Below are 24,268 nucleotides of genomic sequence, written 5' to 3' on the forward strand. Positions count from 1 at the left end.
CACGGGGACGAGGTTAGGCAGATGCACAGGGATGAGGGTAGGCAGATGCACGGGGATGAGAGTAGGCAGATGCACGGGGATGAGAGTAGGCAGATGCACGGGGAGGGTAGGCAGATGCACGGGGACGAGGGTAGGCAGATGCACGGGGACGAGGGTAGGCAGATGCACGGGGATGAGGGTAGGCAGATGCACGGGGACGAGGGTAGGCAGATGCACGGGGATGAGAGTAGGCAGATGCACGGGGACGAGGGTAGGCAGATGCACGGGGATGAGGTAGGCAGATGCACGGGGAGGGTAGGCAGATGCACGACGGGGTAGGCAGATGCACGGGGACGAGGGTAGGCAGATGCACGGGGACGAGGGTAGGCAGATGCACGGGGACGAGGGTAGGCAGATGCACGGGGACGAGGGTAGGCAGATGCACGGGGATGAGAGTAGGCAGATGCACGGGGACGAGGGTAGGCAGATGCACGGGGACGAGGGTAGGCAGATGCACGGGGACGAGGGTAGGCAGATGCACGGGGACGAGGGTAGGCAGATGCACGGGGACGAGGGTAGGCAGATGCACGGGGACGAGAGTAGGCAGATGCACGGGGACGAGGGTAGGCAGATGCACGGGGATGAGAGTAGGCAGATGCACGGGGACGAGGGTAGGCAGATGCACGGGGACGAGGGTAGGCAGATGCACGGGGACGAGGGTAGGCAGATGCACGGGGACGAGGGTAGGCAGATGCACGGGGACGAGGGTAGGCAGATGCACGGGGACGAGGGTAGGCAGATGCACGGGGACGAGGGTAGGCAAATCCACGGGGACGATGCAGGGGATGAGAGTAGGCAGATGCACGGGGACGAGGGTAGGCAGATGCACGGGGACGAGGGTAGGCAGATGCACAGGGATGAGGGTAGGCAGATGCACGGGGACGAGGGTAGGCAGATGCACGGGGACGAGGGTAGGCAGATGCACGGGGACGAGGGTAGGCAGATGCACGGGGACGAGGGTAGGCAGATGCACAGGGATGAGGGTAGGCAGATGCACGGGGACGAGGGTAGGCAGATGCACAGGGATGAGGGTAGGCAGATGCACGGGGACGAGGGTAGGCAGATGCACGGGGACGAGGGTAGGCAGATGCACGGAGGGTGGTATTATTAAATAATTCTCACCTGATGTTATAAAAGATGCAGTTTAGGGATGCAATAGATGTGATACATTGTTTCTGTATAGCTTTAGCCAAAGGCCTAGCCATCACAAGCCAGACCAAAGATCAGAAAATACATTGACATGCATTAGAGTAGAACGAGTAGAGTATTACTTTATTGATCCCAACTTGGGAAGTTTTTGTCACTTGAAGCATCATCAAGGATTACAAGGACAAGACGAAGTATTAATGATACAGATAAGACAAAAGCAAATATCAAGACACAATCGAAGGCACCTGCAGAAAGATTTAACATACTTTAGCATACTTTAATTAGCAATATAAAAGCCCAATAAGTTGATTACAATCCAGAACGTTGAATACAAAAACCTACAAGTAAACCATATCTAAAGTGAGATCATTCATATACGTTTTGATGCTGTAATGTTTTGATGCCATGTCTCGTTTCAAGTGATAGAACTGGATTACATGTCACCATCCTAACTAATATAAGGGACGTGTTCTGGCGTCAGGCCAGTAAACGGTCTAGCACTGTCTGGCGGCAGGGAAATTACCACTCAACTGGCCAACGCTAAATCATTTGTGGAGCTTTGAGAAAGATATCCGGATTCATACATAACAAATGATCAGCTTTTCTAACTTTGATGAAAGTCAGAACTTATAATACATATTTCATATGTGACTCCAAGCAAGGGTCAATTTAGTAATCAATTTTGTTTTCCACTGTAACATGTTTCTTTGAAGACCTCGGTAGATATATAGGCTAGGTAGATATATAAGGTAGGTAGATATATAAGGTAGGTAGATATATAAGGTAGGTAGATATATAAGATAGGTAGATATATAAGGTAGGTAGATATATAAGGTAGGTAGATATATAAGGTAGGTAGATATATAAGCTAGGTAGATATATAAGGTAGGTAGATATATAAGGTAGGTAGATATATAAGCTAGGTAGATATATAAACTAGGTAGATATATAAACTAGGTAGATATACAAGGTAGGTAGATATATAAGCTAGGTAGATATATAAGGTAGGTAGATATATAAACTAGGTAGATATATAAACTAGGTAGATATATAAGGTAGGTAGATATATAAACTAGGTAGATATATAAGGTCGGTAGATATATAAACTAGGTAGATATATAAGGTAGATAGATATATAAACTAGGTAGATAAATAAGGTAGGTAGATAAATAAGGTAGGTAGATAAATAAGGTAGGTAGATAAATAAGGTAGGTAGATATATAAGGTAGGTAGATATATAAGGTAGGTAGGTAGATATATAAACTAGGTAGATATATAAGGTAGGTAGATATATAAACTAGGTAGATATATAAGGTAGGTAGATATATAAACTAGGTAGATATATAAGGTAGGTAGATATATAAGGTAGGTAGGTAGATATATAAACTAGGTAGATATATAAGGTAGGTAGATATATAAACTAGGTAGATATATAAGGTAGGTAGATATATAAACTAGGTAGATATATAAACTAGGTAGATATATAAGGTAGGTAGATATATAAACTAGGTAGATATATAAACTAGGTAGATATATAAGGTAGGTAGATATATAAACTAGGTAGATATATAAACTAGGTAGATATATAAACTAGGTAGATATATAAACTAGGTAGATATATAAACTAGGTAGATATATAAGCTAGGTAGATATATAAGGTAGGTAGATATATAAACTAGGTAGATATATAAGGAAGGTAGATATATAAACTAGGTACATATATAAACTAGGTAGATATATAAACTAGGTAGATATATAAGGTAGGTAGATATATAAGGTAGGTAGATATATAAGGTAGGTAGATATATAAGGTAGGTAGATATATAAGGTAGGTAGATATATAAACTAGGTAGATATATAAAGTAGGTAGATATATAAACTAGGTAGATATATAAACTAGGTAGATATATAAACTAGGTAGATATATAAGGTAGGTAGATATATAAGGTAGGTAGATATATAAGGTAGGTAGATATATAAACTAGGTAGATATATAAACTAGGTAGATATATAAGCTAGGTAGATATATAAGGTAGGTAGATATATAAACTAGGTAGATATATAAACTAGGTAGATATATAAGGTAGGTAGATATATAAGGTAGGTAGATATATAAACTAGGTAGATATATAAACTAGGTAGATATATAAGGTAGGTAGATATATAAGGTAGGTAGATATATAAGGTAGGTAGATATATAAACTAGGTAGATATATAAGGTAGGTAGATATATAAACTAGGTAGATATATAAACTAGGTAGATATATAAGGTAGGTAGATATATAAACTAGGTAGATAAATAAGGTAGGTAGATAAATAAGGTAGGTAGATATATAAGGTAGGTAGATATATAAGGTAGGTAGATATATAAGGTAGGTAGATATATAAGGTAGGTAGATATATAAACTAGGTAGATATATAAACTAGGTAGATATATAAACTAGGTAGATATATAAACTAGGTAGATATATAAGGTAGGTAGATATATAAGGTAGGTAGATATATAAGGTAGGTAGATATATAAGGTAGGTAGATATATAAACTAGGTAGATATATAAGGTAGGTAGATATATAAACTAGGTAGATATATAAGGTAGGTAGATATATAAACTAGGTAGATATATAAACTAGGTAGATATATAAGGTAGGTAGATATATAAGGTAGGTAGATATATAAGGTAGGTAGATATATAAACTAGGTAGATATATAAGGTAGGTAGATATATAAACTAGGTAGATATATAAACTAGGTAGATATATAAACTAGGTAGATATATAAGGTAGGTAGATATATAAGGTAGGTAGATATATAAGGTAGGTAGATATATAAGGTAGGTAGATATATAAACTAGGTAGATATATAAACTAGGTAGATATATAAGCTAGGTAGATATATAAGGTAGGTAGATATATAAACTAGGTAGATATATAAACTAGGTAGATATATAAGGTAGGTAGATATATAAACTAGGTAGATATATAAACTAGGTAGATATATAAGGTAGGTAGATATATAAGGTAGGTAGATATATAAACTAGGTAGATATATAAACTAGGTAGATATATAAGGTAGGTAGATATATAAGGTAGGTAGATATATAAACTAGGTAGATATATAAGGTAGGTAGATATATAAACTAGGTAGATATATAAACTAGGTAGATATATAAACTAGGTAGATATATAAGGTAGGTAGATATATAAACTAGGTAGATAAATAAGGTAGGTAGATAAATAAGGTAGGTAGATATATAAGGTAGGTAGATATATAAGGTAGGTAGATATATAAGGTAGGTAGATATATAAGGTAGGTAGATATATAAACTAGGTAGATATATAAACTAGGTAGATATATAAACTAGGTAGATATATAAACTAGGTAGATATATAAGGTAGGTAGATATATAAACTAGGTAGATATATAAGGTAGGTAGATATATAAACTAGGTAGATATATAAGGTAGGTAGATATATAAACTAGGTAGATAAATAAGGTAGGTAGATATATAAGGTAGGTAGATAAATAAGGTAGGTAGATAAATAAGGTAGGTAGATATATAAGGTAGGTAGATATATAAGGTAGGTAGATATATAAACTAGGTAGATATATAAACTAGGTAGATATATAAGGTAGGTAGATATATAAACTAGGTAGATATATAAACTAGGTAGATATATAAACTAGGTAGATATATAAACTAGGTAGATATATAAGGTAGGTAGATATATAAGGTAGGTAGATATATAAGGTAGGTAGATATATAAACTAGGTAGATATATAAGGTAGGTAGATATATAAGCTAGGTAGATATATAAGGTAGGTAGATATATAAGGTAGGTAGATATATAAGGTAGGTAGATATATAAGGTAGGTAGATATATAAGCTAGGTAGATATATAAGGTCGGTAGATATATAAGGTAGGTAGATATATAAGGTAGGTAGATATATAAGGTAGGTAGATATATAAACTAGGTAGATATATAAACTAGGTAGATATATAAGCTAGGTAGATATATAAGGTAGGTAGATATATCAACTAGGTAGATATATAAACTAGGTAGATATATAAGGTAGGTAGATATATAAACTAGGTAGATATATAAACTAGGTAGATATATAAGGTAGGTAGATATATAAGGTAGGTAGATATATAAACTAGGTAGATATATAAACTAGGTAGATATATAAGGTAGGTAGATATATAAGGTAGGTAGATATATAAGGTAGGTAGATATATAAACTAGGTAGATATATAAGGTAGGTAGATATATAAACTAGGTAGATATATAAACTAGGTAGATATATAAGGTAGGTAGATATATAAACTAGGTAGATAAATAAGGTAGGTAGATAAATAAGGTAGGTAGATATATAAGGTAGGTAGATATATAAGGTAGGTAGATATATAAGGTAGGTAGATATATAAGGTAGGTAGATATATAAACTAGGTAGATATATAAACTAGGTAGATATATAAACTAGGTAGATATATAAGGTAGGTAGATATATAAGGTAGGTAGATATATAAGGTAGGTAGATATATAAGGTAGGTAGATATATAAACTAGGTAGATATATAAACTAGGTAGATATATAAACTAGGTAGATATATAAACTAGGTAGATATATAAGGTAGGTAGATATATAAGGTAGGTAGATATATAAACTAGGTAGATATATAAACTAGGTAGATATATAAGGTAGGTAGATATATAAACTAGGTAGATATATAAACTAGGTAGATATATAAGGTAGGTAGATATATAAGGTAGGTAGATATATAAGGTAGGTAGATATATAAGGTAGGTAGATATATAAGGTAGGTAGATATATAAACTAGGTAGATATATAAACTAGGTAGATATATAAGCTAGGTAGATATATAAGGTAGGTAGATATATAAACTAGGTAGATATATAAACTAGGTAGATATATAAGGTAGGTAGATATATAAACTAGGTAGATATATAAACTAGGTAGATATATAAGGTAGGTAGATATATAAGGTAGGTAGATATATAAACTAGGTAGATATATAAACTAGGTAGATATATAAGGTAGGTAGATATATAAGGTAGGTAGATATATAAGGTAGGTAGATATATAAGGTAGGTAGATATATAAGGTAGGTAGATATATAAACTAGGTAGATATATAAGGTAGGTAGATATATAAACTAGGTAGATATATAAACTAGGTAGATATATAAACTAGGTAGATATATAAGGTAGGTAGATATATAAACTAGGTAGATAAATAAGGTAGGTAGATAAATAAGGTAGGTAGATATATAAGGTAGGTAGATATATAAGGTAGGTAGATATATAAGGTAGGTAGATATATAAACTAGGTAGATATATAAACTAGGTAGATATATAAACTAGGTAGATATATAAGGTAGGTAGATATATAAGGTAGGTAGATATATAAGGTAGGTAGATATATAAGGTAGGTAGATATATAAACTAGGTAGATATATAAGGTAGGTAGATATATAAACTAGGTAGATATATAAGGTAGGTAGATATATAAACTAGGTAGATATATAAACTAGGTAGCTATATAAACTAGGTAGATATATAAGGTAGGTAGATATATAAGGTAGGTAGATATATAAGGTAGGTAGATATATAAACTAGGTAGATATATAAGGTAGGTAGATATATAAACTAGGTAGATATATAAACTAGGTAGATATATAAACTAGGTAGATATATAAGGTAGGTAGATATATAACATCAGGTAGATATATAAGGTAGGTAGATATATAAGGTAGGTAGATATATAAACTAGGTAGATATATAAACTAGGTAGATATATAAGCTAGGTAGATATATAAGGTAGGTAGATATATAAACTAGGTAGATATATAAACTAGGTAGATATATAAGGTAGGTAGATATATAAACTAGGTAGATATATAAACTAGGTAGATATATAAGGTAGGTAGATATATAAGGTAGGTAGATATATAAACTAGGTAGATATATAAACTAGGTAGATATATAAGGTAGGTAGATATATAAGGTAGGTAGATATATAAGGTAGGTAGATATATAAACTAGGTAGATATATAAGGTAGGTAGATATATAAACTAGGTAGATATATAAACTAGGTAGATATATAAACTAGGTAGATATATAAGGTAGGTAGATATATAAACTAGGTAGATAAATAAGGTAGGTAGATAAATAAGGTAGGTAGATATATAAGGTAGGTAGATATATAAGGTAGGTAGATATATAAGGTAGGTAGATATATAAGGTAGGTAGATATATAAACTAGGTAGATATATAAACTAGGTAGATATATAAACTAGGTAGATATATAAGGTAGGTAGATATATAAACTAGGTAGATATATAAGGTAGGTAGATATATAAACTAGGTAGATAAATAAGGTAGGTAGATATATAAGGTAGGTAGATAAATAAGGTAGGTAGATAAATAAGGTAGGTAGATATATAAGGTAGGTAGATATATAAGGTAGGTAGATATATAAACTAGGTAGATATATAAACTAGGTAGATATATAAGGTAGGTAGATATATAAACTAGGTAGATATATAAGGTAGGTAGATATATAAGGTAGGTAGATATATAAACTAGGTAGATATATAAGGTAGGTAGATATATAAGGTAGGTAGTTATATAAGGTAGGTAGATATATAAACTAGGTAGATATATAAGGTAGGTAGATAAATAAGGTAGGTAGATAAATAAGGTAGGTAGATATATAAGGTAGGTAGATATATAAGGTAGGTAGATATATAAACTAGGTAGATATATAAACTAGGTAGATATATAAGGTAGGTAGATATATAAACTAGGTAGATATATAAGGTAGGTAGATATATAAGGTAGGTAGATATATAAACTAGGTAGATATATAAGGTAGGTAGATATATAAGGTAGGTAGATATATAAGGTAGGTAGATATATAAACTAGGTAGATATATAAGGTAGGTAGATATATAAGCTAGGTAGATATATAAGGTAGGTAGATATATAAGGTAGGTAGATATATAAGGTAGGTAGATATATAAACTAGGTAGATATATAAGGTAGGTAGATATATAAGCTAGGTAGATATATAAGGTCGGTAGATATATAAGGTAGGTAGATATATAAGCTAGGTAGATATATAAGGTCGGTAGATATGTAAGGTAGGTAGATATATAAGGTAGGTATATATCATTTTGAGGGGTGAAGGGGGCTTAGGTAGGCGCTGCAATGGTTCAGAGGAATCTGAAAGACTTGAGAAAGATAGAGGAGACGCTGCAAGGACAAACTATCGATCGACTCCATGCTGTACAGTCAGTGTTCCCACCCAGATAGAAGTTGAGAGTTCCCTTCCGAATCACGTCTCTCTCGCTGTCTCTCTCTCTGTCTCTCTCTGTCTCTCTCTGTCTCTCTCTGTCTCTGTCTCTCTCTCTTCCCAAAATCACCTACAAAAATCACAGAAACCCCCATAACATTGTTATGACAACATACTGAAGATTCAGTTTCTTCTTTTGTAATGCATTTGACAGCTTTCAAATGTTTGGAGTGCAACGCAGCTGTCACTAGCGGGGCTGCAGCATGTATTGTACACCCCTGCCTTGTGAAAGTACAAGAGAAGCAGTCAGTCTATTTCAGCACCACGGACAGCTCCTTTAGAACAGATAGCAAGCTCCAATTTTTATTTATTTATTTATTTTATTTAATCTTTATTTAACCAGGTAGGCTAGTTGAGAACAAGTTCTCATTTACAACTGCGACCTGGCCAAGATAAAGCAAAGCAGTTCGACACATACAACAACTCAGAGTAACACATGGAATAAACAAACATAGTCAATAATACAGTAGGAAAAAAATATACAGTGTGTGTAAATGAGGTAAGATAAGGGAGGTAAGGCAATAAAATAGGCCATAGCGAGGAATTTACGATATAGCAATTAAACACTGGAGTGATAGATGTACAGAAGATGAATGTGCAAGTAGAAATACTGGGGTGCAAAGGAGCAAAATATATAAATACAGTATGGGGATGAGGGGGATGGGCTATTTACAGATGGGCTATGTACAGGTGCAATGATCTGTGAGCCGCTCTGACAGCTGGTGCTTGAAGTAAGTGAGGGAGATAAGAGTCTCCTGCTTCAGCGATTTTTGCAGTTCGTTCCAGTCATTGGCAGCAGAGAACTGGAAGGAAAGGCAGCCAAAGAAGGAATTGGCTTTAGGGGTGACCAGTGAAATATACCTGCTGGAGAGCGTGATGCGGGTGGGTGCTGCTATGGTGACCAGTGAGCTGAGATAAGGCGGGGCTTTACCTAGCAACGACTTGAAGATGACCTGGAGCCAGTGGGTTTGACCGCGGCAGCTTTCAATCTTTGAGGATCTCAGACGATGAGAGAAGTTGAACAGGCTGGTAATAGGGGTTGCAACAATTTTGGCAGATAATGTTAGAAAGAGAGGGTCCAGATTGTCTAGCTCGGCTGATTTGTAGTGGTCCAGATATTGCAGCTCTTTCAGAACATCAGCTATCTGGATTTGGGTGAAGGAGAAGCTGGGGAGGCTTGGGCGAGTTGCTGTAGGGGGTGCAGGGCAGTTGACCAGGGTAGTGGTAGCCAGGTGAAAAGCAGTATCAAATTCCCTTCTGAAGTTGCCCTCAAAGCTGCTTCATATTTATGATTAATGATTGAGTCAAATCGTTTTATAACGTATATATAATCAATTGAAATTAAGTTTATGAAGCTATTTAAATATAGTCTGAAATAGCTTACAATTTTGTTATGCAAACAATCTAACTACGCCTAGACTACATGGGTGCTTCAATGTGTTGTGATTATTTCCATTATTCTCAAAGGCCTAAAAAAAAGACTAAACAGTGGTATTTGTTAAATTAAAGTAATATATTCAGGTATCATGTATTAAATTACAAAACGTGTAAAGGCAGCGCTGCATTTTACAATTGATCCAACATGCTATGGCTGATTGTAATAGCAGTACGCGCCTTCTCTTTTGCACAAACAGACAGCTTTAATGGCCACCAAAAATGGCTCTGTAAACCCGAACGGTGGTTTATGTCCTGTATCTAAACCGCCCTCTATCCACCACTTCCTTCAACGTGAGCAAACAACTCTGGCTTATCTGCTGCTAAACATTTCTGATACAACTCTCTGAACGCTCGGACACAGTGGATGACAAGGTAGGCTATAGCTCCACTTCTCCTCTGTTCCTTTAAGCAGCGCTTGCTGATCAGCTGGTGGGACGGTTCAGTTTGGTACCGCTTGGCCCGTGATAGAGAGCGTCGAGAGCGGGTAAGAAGTTGCGCAACCCGCCCTGGCTCAGGCTAGCAGATAAAAGCCCGGATAGTGATTGAAAGAGATGGTAAAAAGGAATTAGCACAGGCATAGAGAGCGAGAGCGAGAGATAGAGATAGAGATAGAGATAGAGATAGAGAGAGAGAGAGAGAGAGAGAGAGAGAGAGAGAGAGAGAGAGAGAGAGAGAGCAAGAGCAAGGGGAGATTTTCCACAAAGCTTTTTTTCTTTCTGCGCTTGAACATCCCGGATAAAGCTGAGCTTGTAAAGTGGGAAAGTACGAGCACCAGACCTTCCTCAACGTCAATATTTTCATACTTTTGATACTCTTTCAAGCTGGAATTCACGCTTTCGATTTTTTTTCTCCAACTCCCATTTCCAGATCTAGGACACGGTCATCCGTGGTGTAATAAAAAAGTAACAGGCACGAGAAAAAAAGTAACAAGGAGACCGCATCAGATAACCAGAGTACAGTAGCCAACACCACGGCGGGAGCCCGGTAGTGAATGGAGCCGTGCGGGGCTTATGGCAGAGTTCGTATAATAATGGGACACGGAGGCGCTCTCCCAGATGAACCTTCGAAGTAAGTAGGTTAAATAAGTGTTTTATCTAATAAATCTGACCCGCTTCAGAATGCTGTTAAAATAAATTCTGAGGAGATTACGAGACCTATTCGAAGTGAGACTAAAACGCAACGCTCACTTCGAGACTATTAGACTAAATTGTCACTCACTACTCTAAATGTTGTTAGGCCTACTCTATAATAAATTAAAAGTTGTCACGTTATATAAATGTTTAGAAATAATGTTATTTATGACCAATCGAAATGCAGCCTGATCGGTTGCTACTTTCGATTCGGGCTGCTGAAAGCGAGCAGAAGCAGCAGTCTGTCAGACACACCCTATAAGGTATTTCGAGCCAGAGAACCGCTTTGGCACTTCAAAACTATAAACTGAAAAAAGCTTCACCTAATTTTCGTGGAATACATATTTGTGGGATTCTGGCCACATCGTAGCCGGACAGTGAAGAGGGTCAGTGTCATTCCCATTAAAACGTATTTTGTGACCTCTGGTCTTCTAGCATTTTGATTCCAATTCAAACTCTCACGCATAGGCGGCACTGGCACGTGTATTTCCGCAGGGGCGCAACCAGGACAGCAGAGGTGTGCGTAATAATTTACTAAGCGCCATGTCAGCTATAAGCATGTTAAATGAATGCATGGTGACGCAGTTGAAGCTAGGACAATTCATGTTTCATGGAACGAATTAAATAAGTGGTGGGGTGACATTGACTTGCTAGTTCACCCCCCTCCCATGCATATAACGCATACTAACTTATTTTTCAAATAAGAGAGATAGATAGTGAACAATGAACAATGAACAATCCAATACGACTCACCCCAAAGCACACTCACACACCCGCAACTTTTGAAACTTGGCATCAAACCTTGTATGACTTAAAAGCTCGTGTGTAACTCTCGAAATATTCTCTGAAATATGTTACATGCACGACGATGTACAGCATTACATACAAACATCTGTTTGATACTGAGCTACAAATCTCATCCTTGTCAATCTATATGGTTTTGATCTATTTCTTAGAAATTCAGATGGTAAAAATAAGGAACGAAATGTCCCATCTCAGGAAATAAGAAAAATGGGATGATAAAGATAGACTAGACCTACTCACTGATAGGTATACTGGTCTCTCTCTCTCTCTACCTCTCCCTCCCTCTCTCTTTAAATAATATCTGTAGTATATAATATTCTCTCTCTTTCACTCATTTCACTCACTTTCATTTCTATAATATCTAATATTTTCATAATTCCCCTAATTTTCCCAGGACTATCACTGAGGAAAGGTGCCGGACCGGGGCATCACGACCTGATGGATGTATCTAAGTACGTCGTCACCTTTCCCTCATCCTCCCTCGTAGCGGACAGCTCTTGTCTCTCCCAGCGGAAAAGGACCTCTGAAGTATGGATTTGTTCTGCTGATATCCCAACGACCCCTACCGCCACCACCACAGCACTGGCACCACTATGGTTGAAGTAGATGTGAAGTTTCATAGTGACTTTCGCCTCCCCCTGGTCCATTTTTTGTCCGTCTTTTCAAAACCAGGCGTCAAAACAATAAAGTGTCATTTCCTAAAGAAGCCGTGATTATTTGTGTGTCCAAAGTTACTTTCTGTCTCTGTATGATCCCTAGTCGCGTTCCATGCTTTTCGCCCAAGCTCTGACTACCGTGGCCCCTCCTGCCCTTCACCGCCAGACCCCACTCATCGTCGGACCCCGCTCGTGGCTTTCCCAGGACCTGCCATGCTCTGTCAGGCCGTGTTGCTCCTCCTGCACTGCTTCGCCTCTTTGACACTGGGCCAGTACGACCTGTGCAAGTCCCTGGTGAGCACGGACGATGGCGCGGTGTGGGAGCAGTATGCATGCCAGCCCAAGGCCCAGTCCATGAAGGACTACGTGCGGGTCAAGGTGGACCCACCAGGCATCACCTGTGGGAACCCACCTGAGAGATTCTGCACTCTGGTAAGTTGAATAAGTGGCGTGGTTGGTTTATTGGATTGCACAAAAATGTATGTCTGAAGTTGCTGCTGTGAGCAGGGGCAATGATTTGTTTAGTTGGGGGGCCTAGTGGTGACCAAGCACCAGTTATGGGTGGACATGGGAAATCAGCAACGTGTATCAGAAATAGTATTGAAAATTGTCTTAAACTAACACTGGTCAATCAGCCCCAACAGTTGACTAGGCTGCAGCTGCTCACATTTGTGGGAAAAAAGAGACAGCAGCAGACGATGCTGTGTCCTGAGACAGACTGATGATTCGAGGGGGAAAACGGCAGAAGCGGATGTTCCGTTTGAATCAGATGGCGTGTCAAGAGGAGATGAGCGAGAAGGATTGCATTCCAGTGGAGAATACAAAAGGAAATAAGAGAAGTAAAGTGGTAGTGGAATCCAGTAAATCCAAACCTAGTTCTGATTATTTTTTGGTCCGAGTAAGGGCTTTTGGATCGATGTTACCTGGGAGATCCGATTGAAGTCTCTAAAAATGGTGGATGCGTTGCATGAGGTGGCGTTGATGAGAGTATTGTTGTCGTTGTAGAAATCGGATTGGAATGTGTCATGTGTGGCTCTTCGAAGCAAGGTGCCTATCAAGGGCGTTATCACTGGGGTGGCACTAGAAGTGAATGCAAAGCATATGTAAAGAATTGAATCAAGTGGTTGGTGCACACTGACTGACCTGCATGATGGGTGGAGTGGGGAAGCCCACTCCATCCATTCTATTGCTTTTTCTCACATGCATTCTCACATGCATTTAGGTTTTATGAGGTACCCTGTGAGAGCTTTCATGCCCAAACCCATGCAGTGTGATAAATGCAAAATATTTGGTAATGTGTCGAATGAATGTAGACAGGAGGGGTATCGTATACCAGCTGAGCCAAATGCTGCAATTGTGGTGGTGAACATGCACCCACATTTCTGAAGTGTCCTGTTAGGGTGAAGGTCTCCTATCTGGAGGCATTGAGAAGATTAGAAGAAAGCAGTGGGGTTGAGGAAGTAATGGTAGTAGGAGTAGAGGAACCAGAGAATATTCCTTGTCAGAGGGATCCTGACATGTTGCATGTTAATTAAGAAGGTGGACTTTGTAGCATTTATTACATTGGTTATCAACTGCACAGCGCAAACAGAAAGGAGATCTGAGGAAATAGGCATCATTGTGAGTGCAGCTGAGTGTTTTTTGAGACTCTGGGATTTTACAGCAGAGGCATTACAAGGAATCCTGTCGATGAATGCTCTGTCCTCACAGGCACCTGCACCTGTTTAGGGATGGGATTTGAACTGTGACTGAAGGAGTGGGATGGTTTTTATTATTATTATTCTGTGTGTTGCCGGGTCCCGCCCTCCATTCCCGCAAATTGATTTTTGTTTTGGTGTTTCAATACCCCGTATAGTAAGTAGGTGGCAGAAATACAGTCTGCCTTAAAGAAGAGGAAGAAGACAGGTTACGGATAAAAAAATGTTATTAAACTTATACTTTACTTTCCTTATTTATAAGCATTTGTGTTGGTAAATTATGTAATAGAGCCTATGTTTGAAGCATTTACTCTGCCTCACTGAGCCTCTGTACCCTGAAACCCTCTTAGCTCTGGTCCGTGGCAGTGGCCTCTCCCCAGGCTCTGCCACAATTGCATTGAATAACTTTTTCAACTCTTAATTTGTATCTGCCCTAATTTATTCAAATTAATCCATTTGAAAATGAAAATATTCAAGTTAGATACATCATGTTCAGTGCTAACGCCCCCTCCAAGGAATTGTTTCTCCCCTCCAAGGAATTTATAGACAGCTGATTTAGGCCTACTGCATTTCTAAACAAAGCTCTAAAATGCTATTTAGAGAGCAGAAAAACAACGCTATTTAGAGAGCAGAAAAACAACGCTATTTAGAGAACGGCAAAAACAACGCTATTTAGACAGCGACAAAAACAATGCTATTTAGAGAGCGGCAAAAACAACGCTATTTAGAGAACGGCAAAAACAACGCTATTTAGAGAACGGCAAAAACAACGCTATTTAGAGAGCGACAAAAACAACGCTATTTAGAGAGCAGCAAAAACAACGCTATTTAGAGAGCGACAAAAACAAGCCAAAATGACTGCATCCATGATCACCTTGGTACTGTAGCTTCATTCACCTCAGTCGATAAGGGACATGCATACAATTCTAGGACAAACACATGCCATACAGCAACTAGCTGCAACACAATAGCTCAGCACTGGGATTACAAACCCTAGTTCAGTTTCCTGTCAAATCAAACAGTAGTTACCTGGCCATCTTACCTCTGCGCTGCTTTCATCAACCAAGGATGGCCAATCTACAATTCAGTGAACATCTGAGCAAGGCATAACTTATCGCATTGTGTGTCATTTGCAATCAACACTAGCCTATCTCAGCATGACATTGGGAAAGCCTAGTTTGTTGGAGGCGTTAAATAACACAGTAGAAGGTGATAGCAGAATTTTCACTCAATAAAGGAAAGAGCTGGAGAAAAAACATACCATTTTATTTGGCTTAGGCAGGTCGGAACCTCCTGATGCGGCGTGAATTCAAGCGGGCTCGGGTGGGCTTTGGCCAAGTTTGGCGGGCACCAAAAGTCATGACACCAGTGAAATTACTTGGCAATGGGCTGGAGCTCACTGAGAATGGTCCGGGGGTGTTGTTTGCATTGTGTTGGCAGACTGTCATCCGGCTTGATTGGGTTTTTTCGAAGGACTTCAAATTTTGCCTGGTAAAGGGCATAAAGTATTGAGAGGGGAGAGGGGGGAGTACCTCTCGTTTCAAGAACACTAACTGGGTGAGGGTGGAGAACTGTAGGAGAATAGTGGGCATTACTATGCAATTCTCAACGTGTATTTCCCAGCTAGGTTGTTGAGTGGAATGAAACTCTAAAAATAGGACGATTTGAACGTTTGAGACTTAGGCCATCTTTAGCTGAGCTACAGCATACCACTTCCTTTTAATTGTTACAACTTGACACGATCTGAGATGTGTTTACTTAATGTGTTAGGTTCAGTACCACCTGGCTGGACAGTCCCTGTTAGCTGCCCAGTCGATGAGTCAGTGAGGTAATCAGATGAGCGATGACTTCCAACCAAAGGCAGAGATACATGAATTTAATAGGGGACAATTGATTCACTCATTATTCACTGATGTCTCAGAAACACACACACACACACACACACACACACACACACACACACACACACACACACACATACATTAGAGGCCCTCCCACTATTGAGACTAACAACAGGACTCCGGGATTATTTAACAATGTAAAGCAGAGCAGATAGGTAGAGAGAAAATTAGAGATGGAGGTAGAGGAGAGAGATGAAGAGAGGGAGAGAGAGGGAGAAAAGAGTGAGAGAGAGAGAAAGAGAAGACTGAAAAAGAGGGAGAAATAGAGTGAGAGAGACACTTGGGCGTTCTGTATCTTGCCCCTAATGGCAGGGCCCAGCCCAGGCTTGCTGCTGGAAACTTCTACAATTATGTTTCTGAGCAATGAAATATTGATGCTCTCCTTAATGGGCTTCTACCTTACAAGGACCCCACCGTGCTTCTATATCTGCATTGTCTGCTCTTTGAGGTTTCTGTATTAAAGCCCATTTACGCTTGAGGGTGTGATGCAATTGCGGCGCCTCCGGAAGCACGCAGAGGCTGCTCTCACTGTGCACCTCCCGAAAGTTTTTAACAATGTGGAGGGCTCCATATACATGCGCATTGACGTGATTGTTTGACGGTAGGTGGGGGCTGGAGGTCCGGTGTTAACACAAACTCACTTCCTTGACAACTTCCTTCACAACAGCGCTGCACTACTCCGCGAAGCGCTCTGCAGAGGCATTGTCACCTTAAACGCTGCATGACCAATGCAGGCATCAGAATGACCATGCAGCGTCTTTGAGCACTTTGTGACATCTGCTAATGTAAAAAGGGCTTTATAATTCAATTTGATTGAGTGAAATTTGATTGAAATCAGATTCTTCTTAAGTCAGCAATCTTTATTTATTTTTTCTTTATTTCACCTTTATTTAACAAGGCAAGTCAGTTAAGAACAAATTCTTATGTAAAGGCTACAGTGAAGCCTTTCTTCTGGGTTTACCATTCTGCATACTTCCTTCCTTCCCCGAAGTGTGCACTCGTTCACTCTCTCAAAATCCTTTATTTAGATCAGTTTAAAAAAAGCCATCTTGGTGTTCATTGGAATAAGTAACAAACTGGGAAAATCTGTGTGTCTACAGTATATGTTTGTGCGTGTGTTAGTGCAGTTCGGCATGTGTCTACGTATGCATTGGTGGACAGCTCTGTGGGGGTGAAATGGTTTGAGTTCCATAGTCAAAATACCTAAAAACAAGACATGGTATCAATGACATGATTAAACTAGCTTAAATGAGCCACTTATGGTTCACCACGTCAGCTTCTTGTCAATGTTGCTAGCTATTTGGTCCTACCAGCTCTCACTGTCTCGAGTCAGAATTAGACTAATTAGATGTTTCTAAAACATAAAATTTAGAAGTTGTTCTAATAGTCAAATTTCAAAGTGTTTAAGCATTAACTTAAGTTCAGGAATTAACTCATGAATCTTAAGGTTAGGCATTCAGTCCAAATGGTTAATGTTAAGGTTAAGGTTTGGGATAGGCTTAACATTAAAATAAATTATATTGCTGGATTCAAACTGGCAACCTTTGGAATACTCAAATACTGACTTGTATCACGGGTTACCTGGCTGATCTGGCCATCCGTGTGTGTGTGTGTGTGTGTGTGTGTGTGTGTGTGTGTGTGTGTGTGTGGTTTGTCCTCTGACAAATCAATTGTATGTTTCGGTGTTCCTCAAGGTTTCATTTTAGGACAACTGTTGTTTTCACTTCATATTTATACGGACTGGACCAAACCTGAACCAAACATTGTTTGCCGGACCAGAACAGAAATCAACATCCGTGGATGAGATTCCCTAAAAACATTCCCCTTCGATACAGCTACAACTTTTTCTAACAGGTTAGGTGAACATACCAGCAGGTTAGGAACATTAAAGCAGCAGGTTAGAAAAACTAACCTGCTAAAAAAAGCAGAGGTGAGAGTAAGGCAGTAATGGATCTCTTTGACATGATTGTCTGACAATCAGATGAAACATCATGACTGGTTGTGTTTATGCCACAATAAAAGGTAATGCATTTTTTTTAAATGGCTAGGCCCACAGAGATCCCATTGAATGAACGAATGAATTAAATTATATGATTACCACATAAAAAATGTTGTTGCACGCGGAAGTGCGTGCACATATAGGAAGTCCCGTACCGGGAATAAATTAATTGTACTCCCCCCCCCTGATGAAGTCACTTGTTTTTTAGGGAGTCCCATCTTGGACGTTGAAGTCAAGGCCAGTCCGGACTGCACCAAACAAAGAAAAAGACTCCCAAAAGATGTCAGCGTAGGTCCCCTTAGTGGGAAGTAGCCATTAACAAGTAAAACACTGGAGGGGAGTCTGTGGGGACTTGCCCTGAATTTTTGTTTTCTTTCCTAATGCTCACTCATATTCAGTACTTTAAGAGTCACTTACAGGAATGGGTATGTTCTTAATGTAAATCAACTGTTGATATTCACCCCCCTCTTTAAAGGGAGAATCCACATGTTTTGCATAAATGCAAATAGCCATATCTATGAAGTAATAGCCGTGGCCCGTTTTCCCGATAGTGATGGAACTTAAGCTTATGAGTGTTTTAACAATGTATCGTTTCTATAACGGCCAAAGAACTCAAATGCGTTTCTCAAAACACCACGTAGGGAGAACTTTCAATAAGTGCGTTGTTAGAGCATGTGTCGATGCTGATAGGATCGAAAGAAAGGAAGCACTGCTCTCGGATCAGCGTTCTCCATTCATATCTTACGTTAACATTAGATACTGACCATGGGTCAGCTCCTAGAAAGAAAATATCACCCATGGCTGCAAATATTGAGGAGGCTTATTCTAATGCTTCGGCTATGCACTAAATCAAATCTTTGGCACATCATTGACCACATGTTGTTAGGCTGACACATGAAATTGAGGCAAAAATTAGACGGTAGCCTACAATTAGCTAAATAGAACTCAGTTGATTGAACATGACATTTATTTAAATATGATTGAAATACACAGTGTACAAAACATTAGGAACACCTTCATAATATTGAGTTGCACCCCTTTTTTCACTCAGAATAGCCTCAATACCTCTGGGCATGGACTCTAAAAGGTGTCGAAAGTATTACATGGGGATAATGGTCCATGTTGACTCCAATGCTTCCCACAGTTGTGTCAAGTTGGCTGGTAGTGGATCTCTACTCTGAATATTTCGTTCAATCTCATCCCACAGATGCTCAATTTGATTGAGATCTGGTGACTGGGCAGGCCACTTCAGTAAGCTGAATTCACTGTCATGTTTGTGGAACCATTCCAGGACAATCCTAGCCTTGTGGCATGGGGCATTATCCAGCTGCAAAAATACATTTGCAGATGGATACACTGCTGCCATGAAGGGATGCACCTGATTGACAATGATGTTCAGATATCCTGTGGCATTCAAACGTTGCTCCACTTTTATCAAGGAGCCCAATGTGTGTCATGAAAACACACCACCAGCCTGCAATATTGACACACGGCATGATGGATGCATGTACTTGTGGTTCTCTCCATACCTAGTCCTTCCATCAGCGTAAAACAGCAGGAACCGGGATTCATCAAACCAGGCAATGTTTTTACAATTCTCCAGTGTCCAGTGTTTTCGTTCTGTAGCCCACTGCACTCGCAGTTTTATTTTTGAGCTGAAAAAAGTGGAACCCTGTAATGTCGACAGCTGCCATACACCATTCATGTCAAGGTACAACAAGTTGTGCATTCTTTTATGGGTCTTTGGGTACCAATGTTGTACTGGACTGTCAGTGGACTAACTCCAGAATTCTGCACAATTCGTGCCTCCTTTGTCCTCTTTCATCAACGACCCTTATTTTTACCACTGGTCTGCTGTTAGCTGTATGTCCTTTGGATGTTTGGTCACTTGTGATACACAAGGGAAACTGTTGAGCGTGAAAAACCCAACAGCATTGCAATTCTTGACACACTCAAACTGGTGCTCCTGGAACCTACTACCATACTCCGTTCAAAGGCACTTAAATCTTTTGTCTGACCCATTTACCCTCTGAATGGCACACATACACAATCCATGTCTAATTTGTCTCAAAGCTTAAAAATCCAACTTTAACTTGTCTACACGGATTGAAGTGGATTTAACAGGTGACATCAACAAGGGATCATATTTTTCACCTGAATTCACCTGGTCCCCCTATGTCATGGAAAGAGCAGGTTTTCCTAATGTTTTGTACACTCAGGTCTATGTAGCCTACTATATTTATCTTTCAATGCCGTCACCTCGGTTCTCATTTGAAGCATCTTTTTACCCTTTGCTTGTTTATAACAATTGCAAAGACATTGGCGTCTTTGTATTGTAGTCAACTTTGTTCTGAAGTTAACAGCGGTCACAGAGTGTCAGCGATTTGGGTGCAGAGTGAAAGCGGAGTCAGGCGCAGGACACAGGTATGGAGTAATCCAACTGAGTTTACTCAAAGAATAAAGCAAAATTCCAAAAATGGAACATACAATAAAACTCTAACACGAACACAACCACTAATGACACAAACATTCACGGACAGAACAGAAATGTATGTCAGATGGTTAAATAGGGAATGTAAATGTAAAACAGGTTTGTATGTAATCAGACAAAACGAAACAGAAAAATGGATCCGTAGTGACTAGAAAGCTGGTGACGTCGACCTCCGAACACCACCCGAACAAGGAGAAGGGCCAACTTCAGCGGAAGTCGTGACAGTACCCCCTTGACCGACACCGGCGACGACCAGGAGGACGGGACGCAGGGAGATCGGGGTGGAGACGGTGAAACTCCTGTAGTAATGAGGGATCTAGGATGTCCTCCACCGGTACTCAGAATCTCTCCTCCGGGCTGTACTCCTCCCACTCCACCAGGTACTGAAGGCCCCTTGCCCGACGCCTTGAGTCCATGATGGCTCATACGGTATACGCCGGGACCCCCTCGATGTCCAGAGGGGGCGGAGGAACCTCACGCACCTCAGACTGCTGGAGTGGACCAGCCACCACCGGCCCGAGGAGAGACACATGGAACGAGGGGTTAATGTGATAATCAGGGGGAGTTGTAACCTATAACAAACCCCGTTCAGTCTCCTCAGGACTTTAAATGGCCCCACAAACCACGGACCCAGCTTCCGGCAGGGCAGGTGAAGGGGCAGGTTTCGGGTCGAGAGCCAGACCCGATCCCCGGTGCATACACCAGGGCCTCACTGCGGTAGTGGTCAGCACTCGCCTTTTGCCTCCTGACGGCCCATTGTAGCCGCACATGGGCAGTGTTCCATGTCTCCTCTGAGTGCCGAAACCATTCATCCACCACAGGAGCCTCGATCTGGCTCTGATGACATGGTGCCAGGACCGGCTGATAACCCAGCACACATTGAAATGGTGATAGGTTGGTAGAGGAGTGGCGGAGGGAGTTTTGGGGCCATCTCCGCCCAGGGGATGTAAACCGCCCACTCCCTCGGCCGGCCCTGGCAATAGGACCACAGAAACCTACTCACATCCTGGTTGACTCTTTCCCCCTGCCCGTTACTCTCGGGGTGAAAACCTGAGGTAAGGCTGACCGAGACCCCCAGGCGTTCCATAAACGCCCTCCATACTCTAGACTTGAATTGGGGACCCCGATCAGAAACTATATCCTCAGGCACACCGTAGTGCCGGAATACATGGGTGAAAAGGGCCTCCGCAGTTTGTAGAGCCGTAGGGAGACCGGGCAAAGGAAGAAGGCGGCAGGACTTAGAAAACCGATCCACAACGACCAGAATCGTGGTGTTACCCCACGACGGGGGAAGATCCGTCACGAAATCCACCGATAGGTGTGACCATGGCCGTTGTGGAACGGGAAGGGGTTGTAATTTCCCTCTGGGCAGGTGTCTAGGTGCCTTGCACTGTGCGCATACCGAACAGGAGGAAACATACACCCTCACGTCCTTAGCTAAAGTGGGCCACCAGTGTGACGTCCACCTCCCATACCACCGGTGCCACCAGGTGAGAAGCTGGAATTATGGGAGTGGGATCCGTGGACCGCTCCTCTGTATCATACAGCCGGGACAGTGCGTCTGCCTTCACATTCTGGGAACCTGGTTTGTAGGAAAGGGTGAAAACAAAACGGGTGAAAAACATGGCCCACCTTGCTTGACGAGGGTTCAGTCTCATCGCTGCTCGAATGTACTCCAGATTGCGGTGGTCAGTCCAAATGAGGAAAGGGTGTCTAGCACTCTCAAGCCAATGTCTCCACGCTTTCAGAGCCATGACAACAGCTAACAACTCCCGGTCCCCCACATCATAGTTTCGCTCCGCCGGGCTGAGCTTCTTCGAAAAGAATGCACAAGGGCGGAGCTTTAGTGGCGTACCCGAGCGCTGAAATAGCACAGCCCCTATCCCTGCCTCGGACGCGTCCACCTCAACTATGAACGCTAAGGAGAGATCAGGATGAGCCAACACGGGAGCCGAGGTAAACAGAGCCTTCAGGTGACCAAAAGCCCTGTCCTCCCCTGCTGCCCACTGCAGTCGCACCTGTCCCCCCTTCAGCAGTGAGGTAATGGGAGCCGCTACCTGACCAAAACTCCGGATAAATCTCAGGTAGTAATTGGCAAACCTCCATCCTTTTTCTTCACAAAAAAGAAACTCGAGGAGACAGGTGAGATGGAAGGCTGAATGTATCCCTGTCCCAGAGATTCGGTGACATATGTCTCCATAGCCACCGTCTCCTCCTGTGACAGAGGATACACATGACTCCTGGGAAGTGCAGCATCTACCAAGAGATCTATCGCACAATCCCCCTTTCGATGGGGTGGTAATTGAGTCGCCTTTCTCCAGAAGGCGAGTGCCAAATCGGCATATTCAGGGGGAATGTGCATGGTGGAAACCTGGTTTGGACTTTCCACCGTAGTGGCACCTAAGGAAACACCAACACACCTCCCTGAACACTGACAGGACCATTCCTTGAGAGCCCTCTGTTGCCACAAAATAATAGGATCATGAGAGGCCAACCAAGGAAGACCCAATACAACAGGAAACGCAGGAGAGTCGATCAGGAAGAGACTAATTCTCTCCTCGTGATCCCCCTGCATTCTTATAGCAATGGGCGCTGTGACCTCCCCAATTAGCCCCAACCCCAAAGGACGACTATCTACGGCATGTACAGGGAAAGGAACATCAACAGGAACAATAGGGATCCCTAATCTATGTGCTAAGGAGCGGTCAATAAAGTTCCCAGCTGTGCCTGAATCTACTGGCGCCTTATGCTGGGAATGTGGAGAGAACTCAGGAAATTCTATAGGTAACCACATGTGTGCAACAGGGGGCTCTGGGTGAGTTGTGTTCCTACTCACCTGGGATGACCCACCAGTGCTCCGCCTGCTACCTCGACTTCCTGGAGAACCACCCCAGCACTGACCAGCAGTGTGCCCTCTGTGGCCACAACTGATACAGGGAATGGCCCCCCTCCGGTCCCCCTCATAGCAGCCCCTCCTAACTCCATAGGTGTGGGATGCAATGTGCTGGGTAATGGAACGGGCGGACCCTGATCCAGACATCCACGGGAGGCCAACAGGTTATCCAGCCGGATAGACAAGTCCACCAGCTGGTCCAGGTTGAGAGTAGTGTCCATGCAGGCTGGTCTCCCTTCAGGTGGATGATCAACTGCCCTCCGGGCAGGACTAACCTGTAGTGGTCATCAGAGCCCGAACCATTTCATCCCCACCAGATGGAGAGTGGAGGAGAAGTCCAGTGTCATCCAGACTCCTTCCCTTCCCCAGATGCGCTCCTCATCCCCTGTCTCAGATGAAACAGTCTCCAGAGTCTCCCGATGGAAGCTGGTCTCCCTTCAGGTGGATGATCAAAAGTCAGACCCCCTTCCCAGATGGAAGTGGCGGGAGAAGTCCTCGTAGTCATCCAGAGTCGGAACCTTCCCTTCCCCAGATGGAAGTGGAGGGAGAAGTCCTCGTAGTCATCCAGAGTCGGTCCTTCCCTTCCCCAGATGGAAGCGGCGGGAGAAGTCATCCAGAGTCGAACCTTCCCTTCCCCAGATGGAAGCGGAGGGAGAAGTCCTCGTTGTCATCCAGAGTCGTACCTTCCTTTCC

The 24,268-nt window shown here is 41.2% G+C and overlaps 2 protein-coding genes across 7 annotated transcripts in view; both read left to right on the forward strand.

The window, feature by feature from the left end:
* Nucleotides 1-322: 322 nt before the first annotated feature.
* On the forward strand, nucleotides 323-1,150 carry LOC127931884 (involucrin-like). Its single transcript, XM_052526028.1, has one exon. It carries the CDS (start codon nucleotides 323-325, stop codon nucleotides 1,148-1,150), a length of 828 nt encoding a protein of 275 aa, XP_052381988.1.
* Nucleotides 1,151-10,200: 9,050 nt separating this feature from the next.
* Nucleotides 10,201-24,268, forward strand: part of ntng2b (netrin g2b) — a 199,409-nt gene continuing 185,341 nt past the window's right edge. Inside the window, exons 1-3 of one of the 6 annotated variants that reach the window (XM_052525382.1) lie at nucleotides 10,201-10,376; nucleotides 10,872-11,072; nucleotides 12,333-13,026. In XM_052525382.1, the coding sequence (XP_052381342.1) occupies nucleotides 12,808-13,026 (219 nt within the window). In that variant the 5' untranslated portion in view covers nucleotides 10,201-10,376; nucleotides 10,872-11,072; nucleotides 12,333-12,807. The other 5 variants (XM_052525383.1, XM_052525381.1, XM_052525385.1 and 2 more) reach the window with 5 other exon arrangements.

The sequence above is a fragment of the Oncorhynchus keta genome, chromosome 9 (assembly GCF_023373465.1).
Source record: "Oncorhynchus keta strain PuntledgeMale-10-30-2019 chromosome 9, Oket_V2, whole genome shotgun sequence".
Lineage (NCBI taxonomy): Eukaryota > Metazoa > Chordata > Actinopteri > Salmoniformes > Salmonidae > Oncorhynchus > Oncorhynchus keta.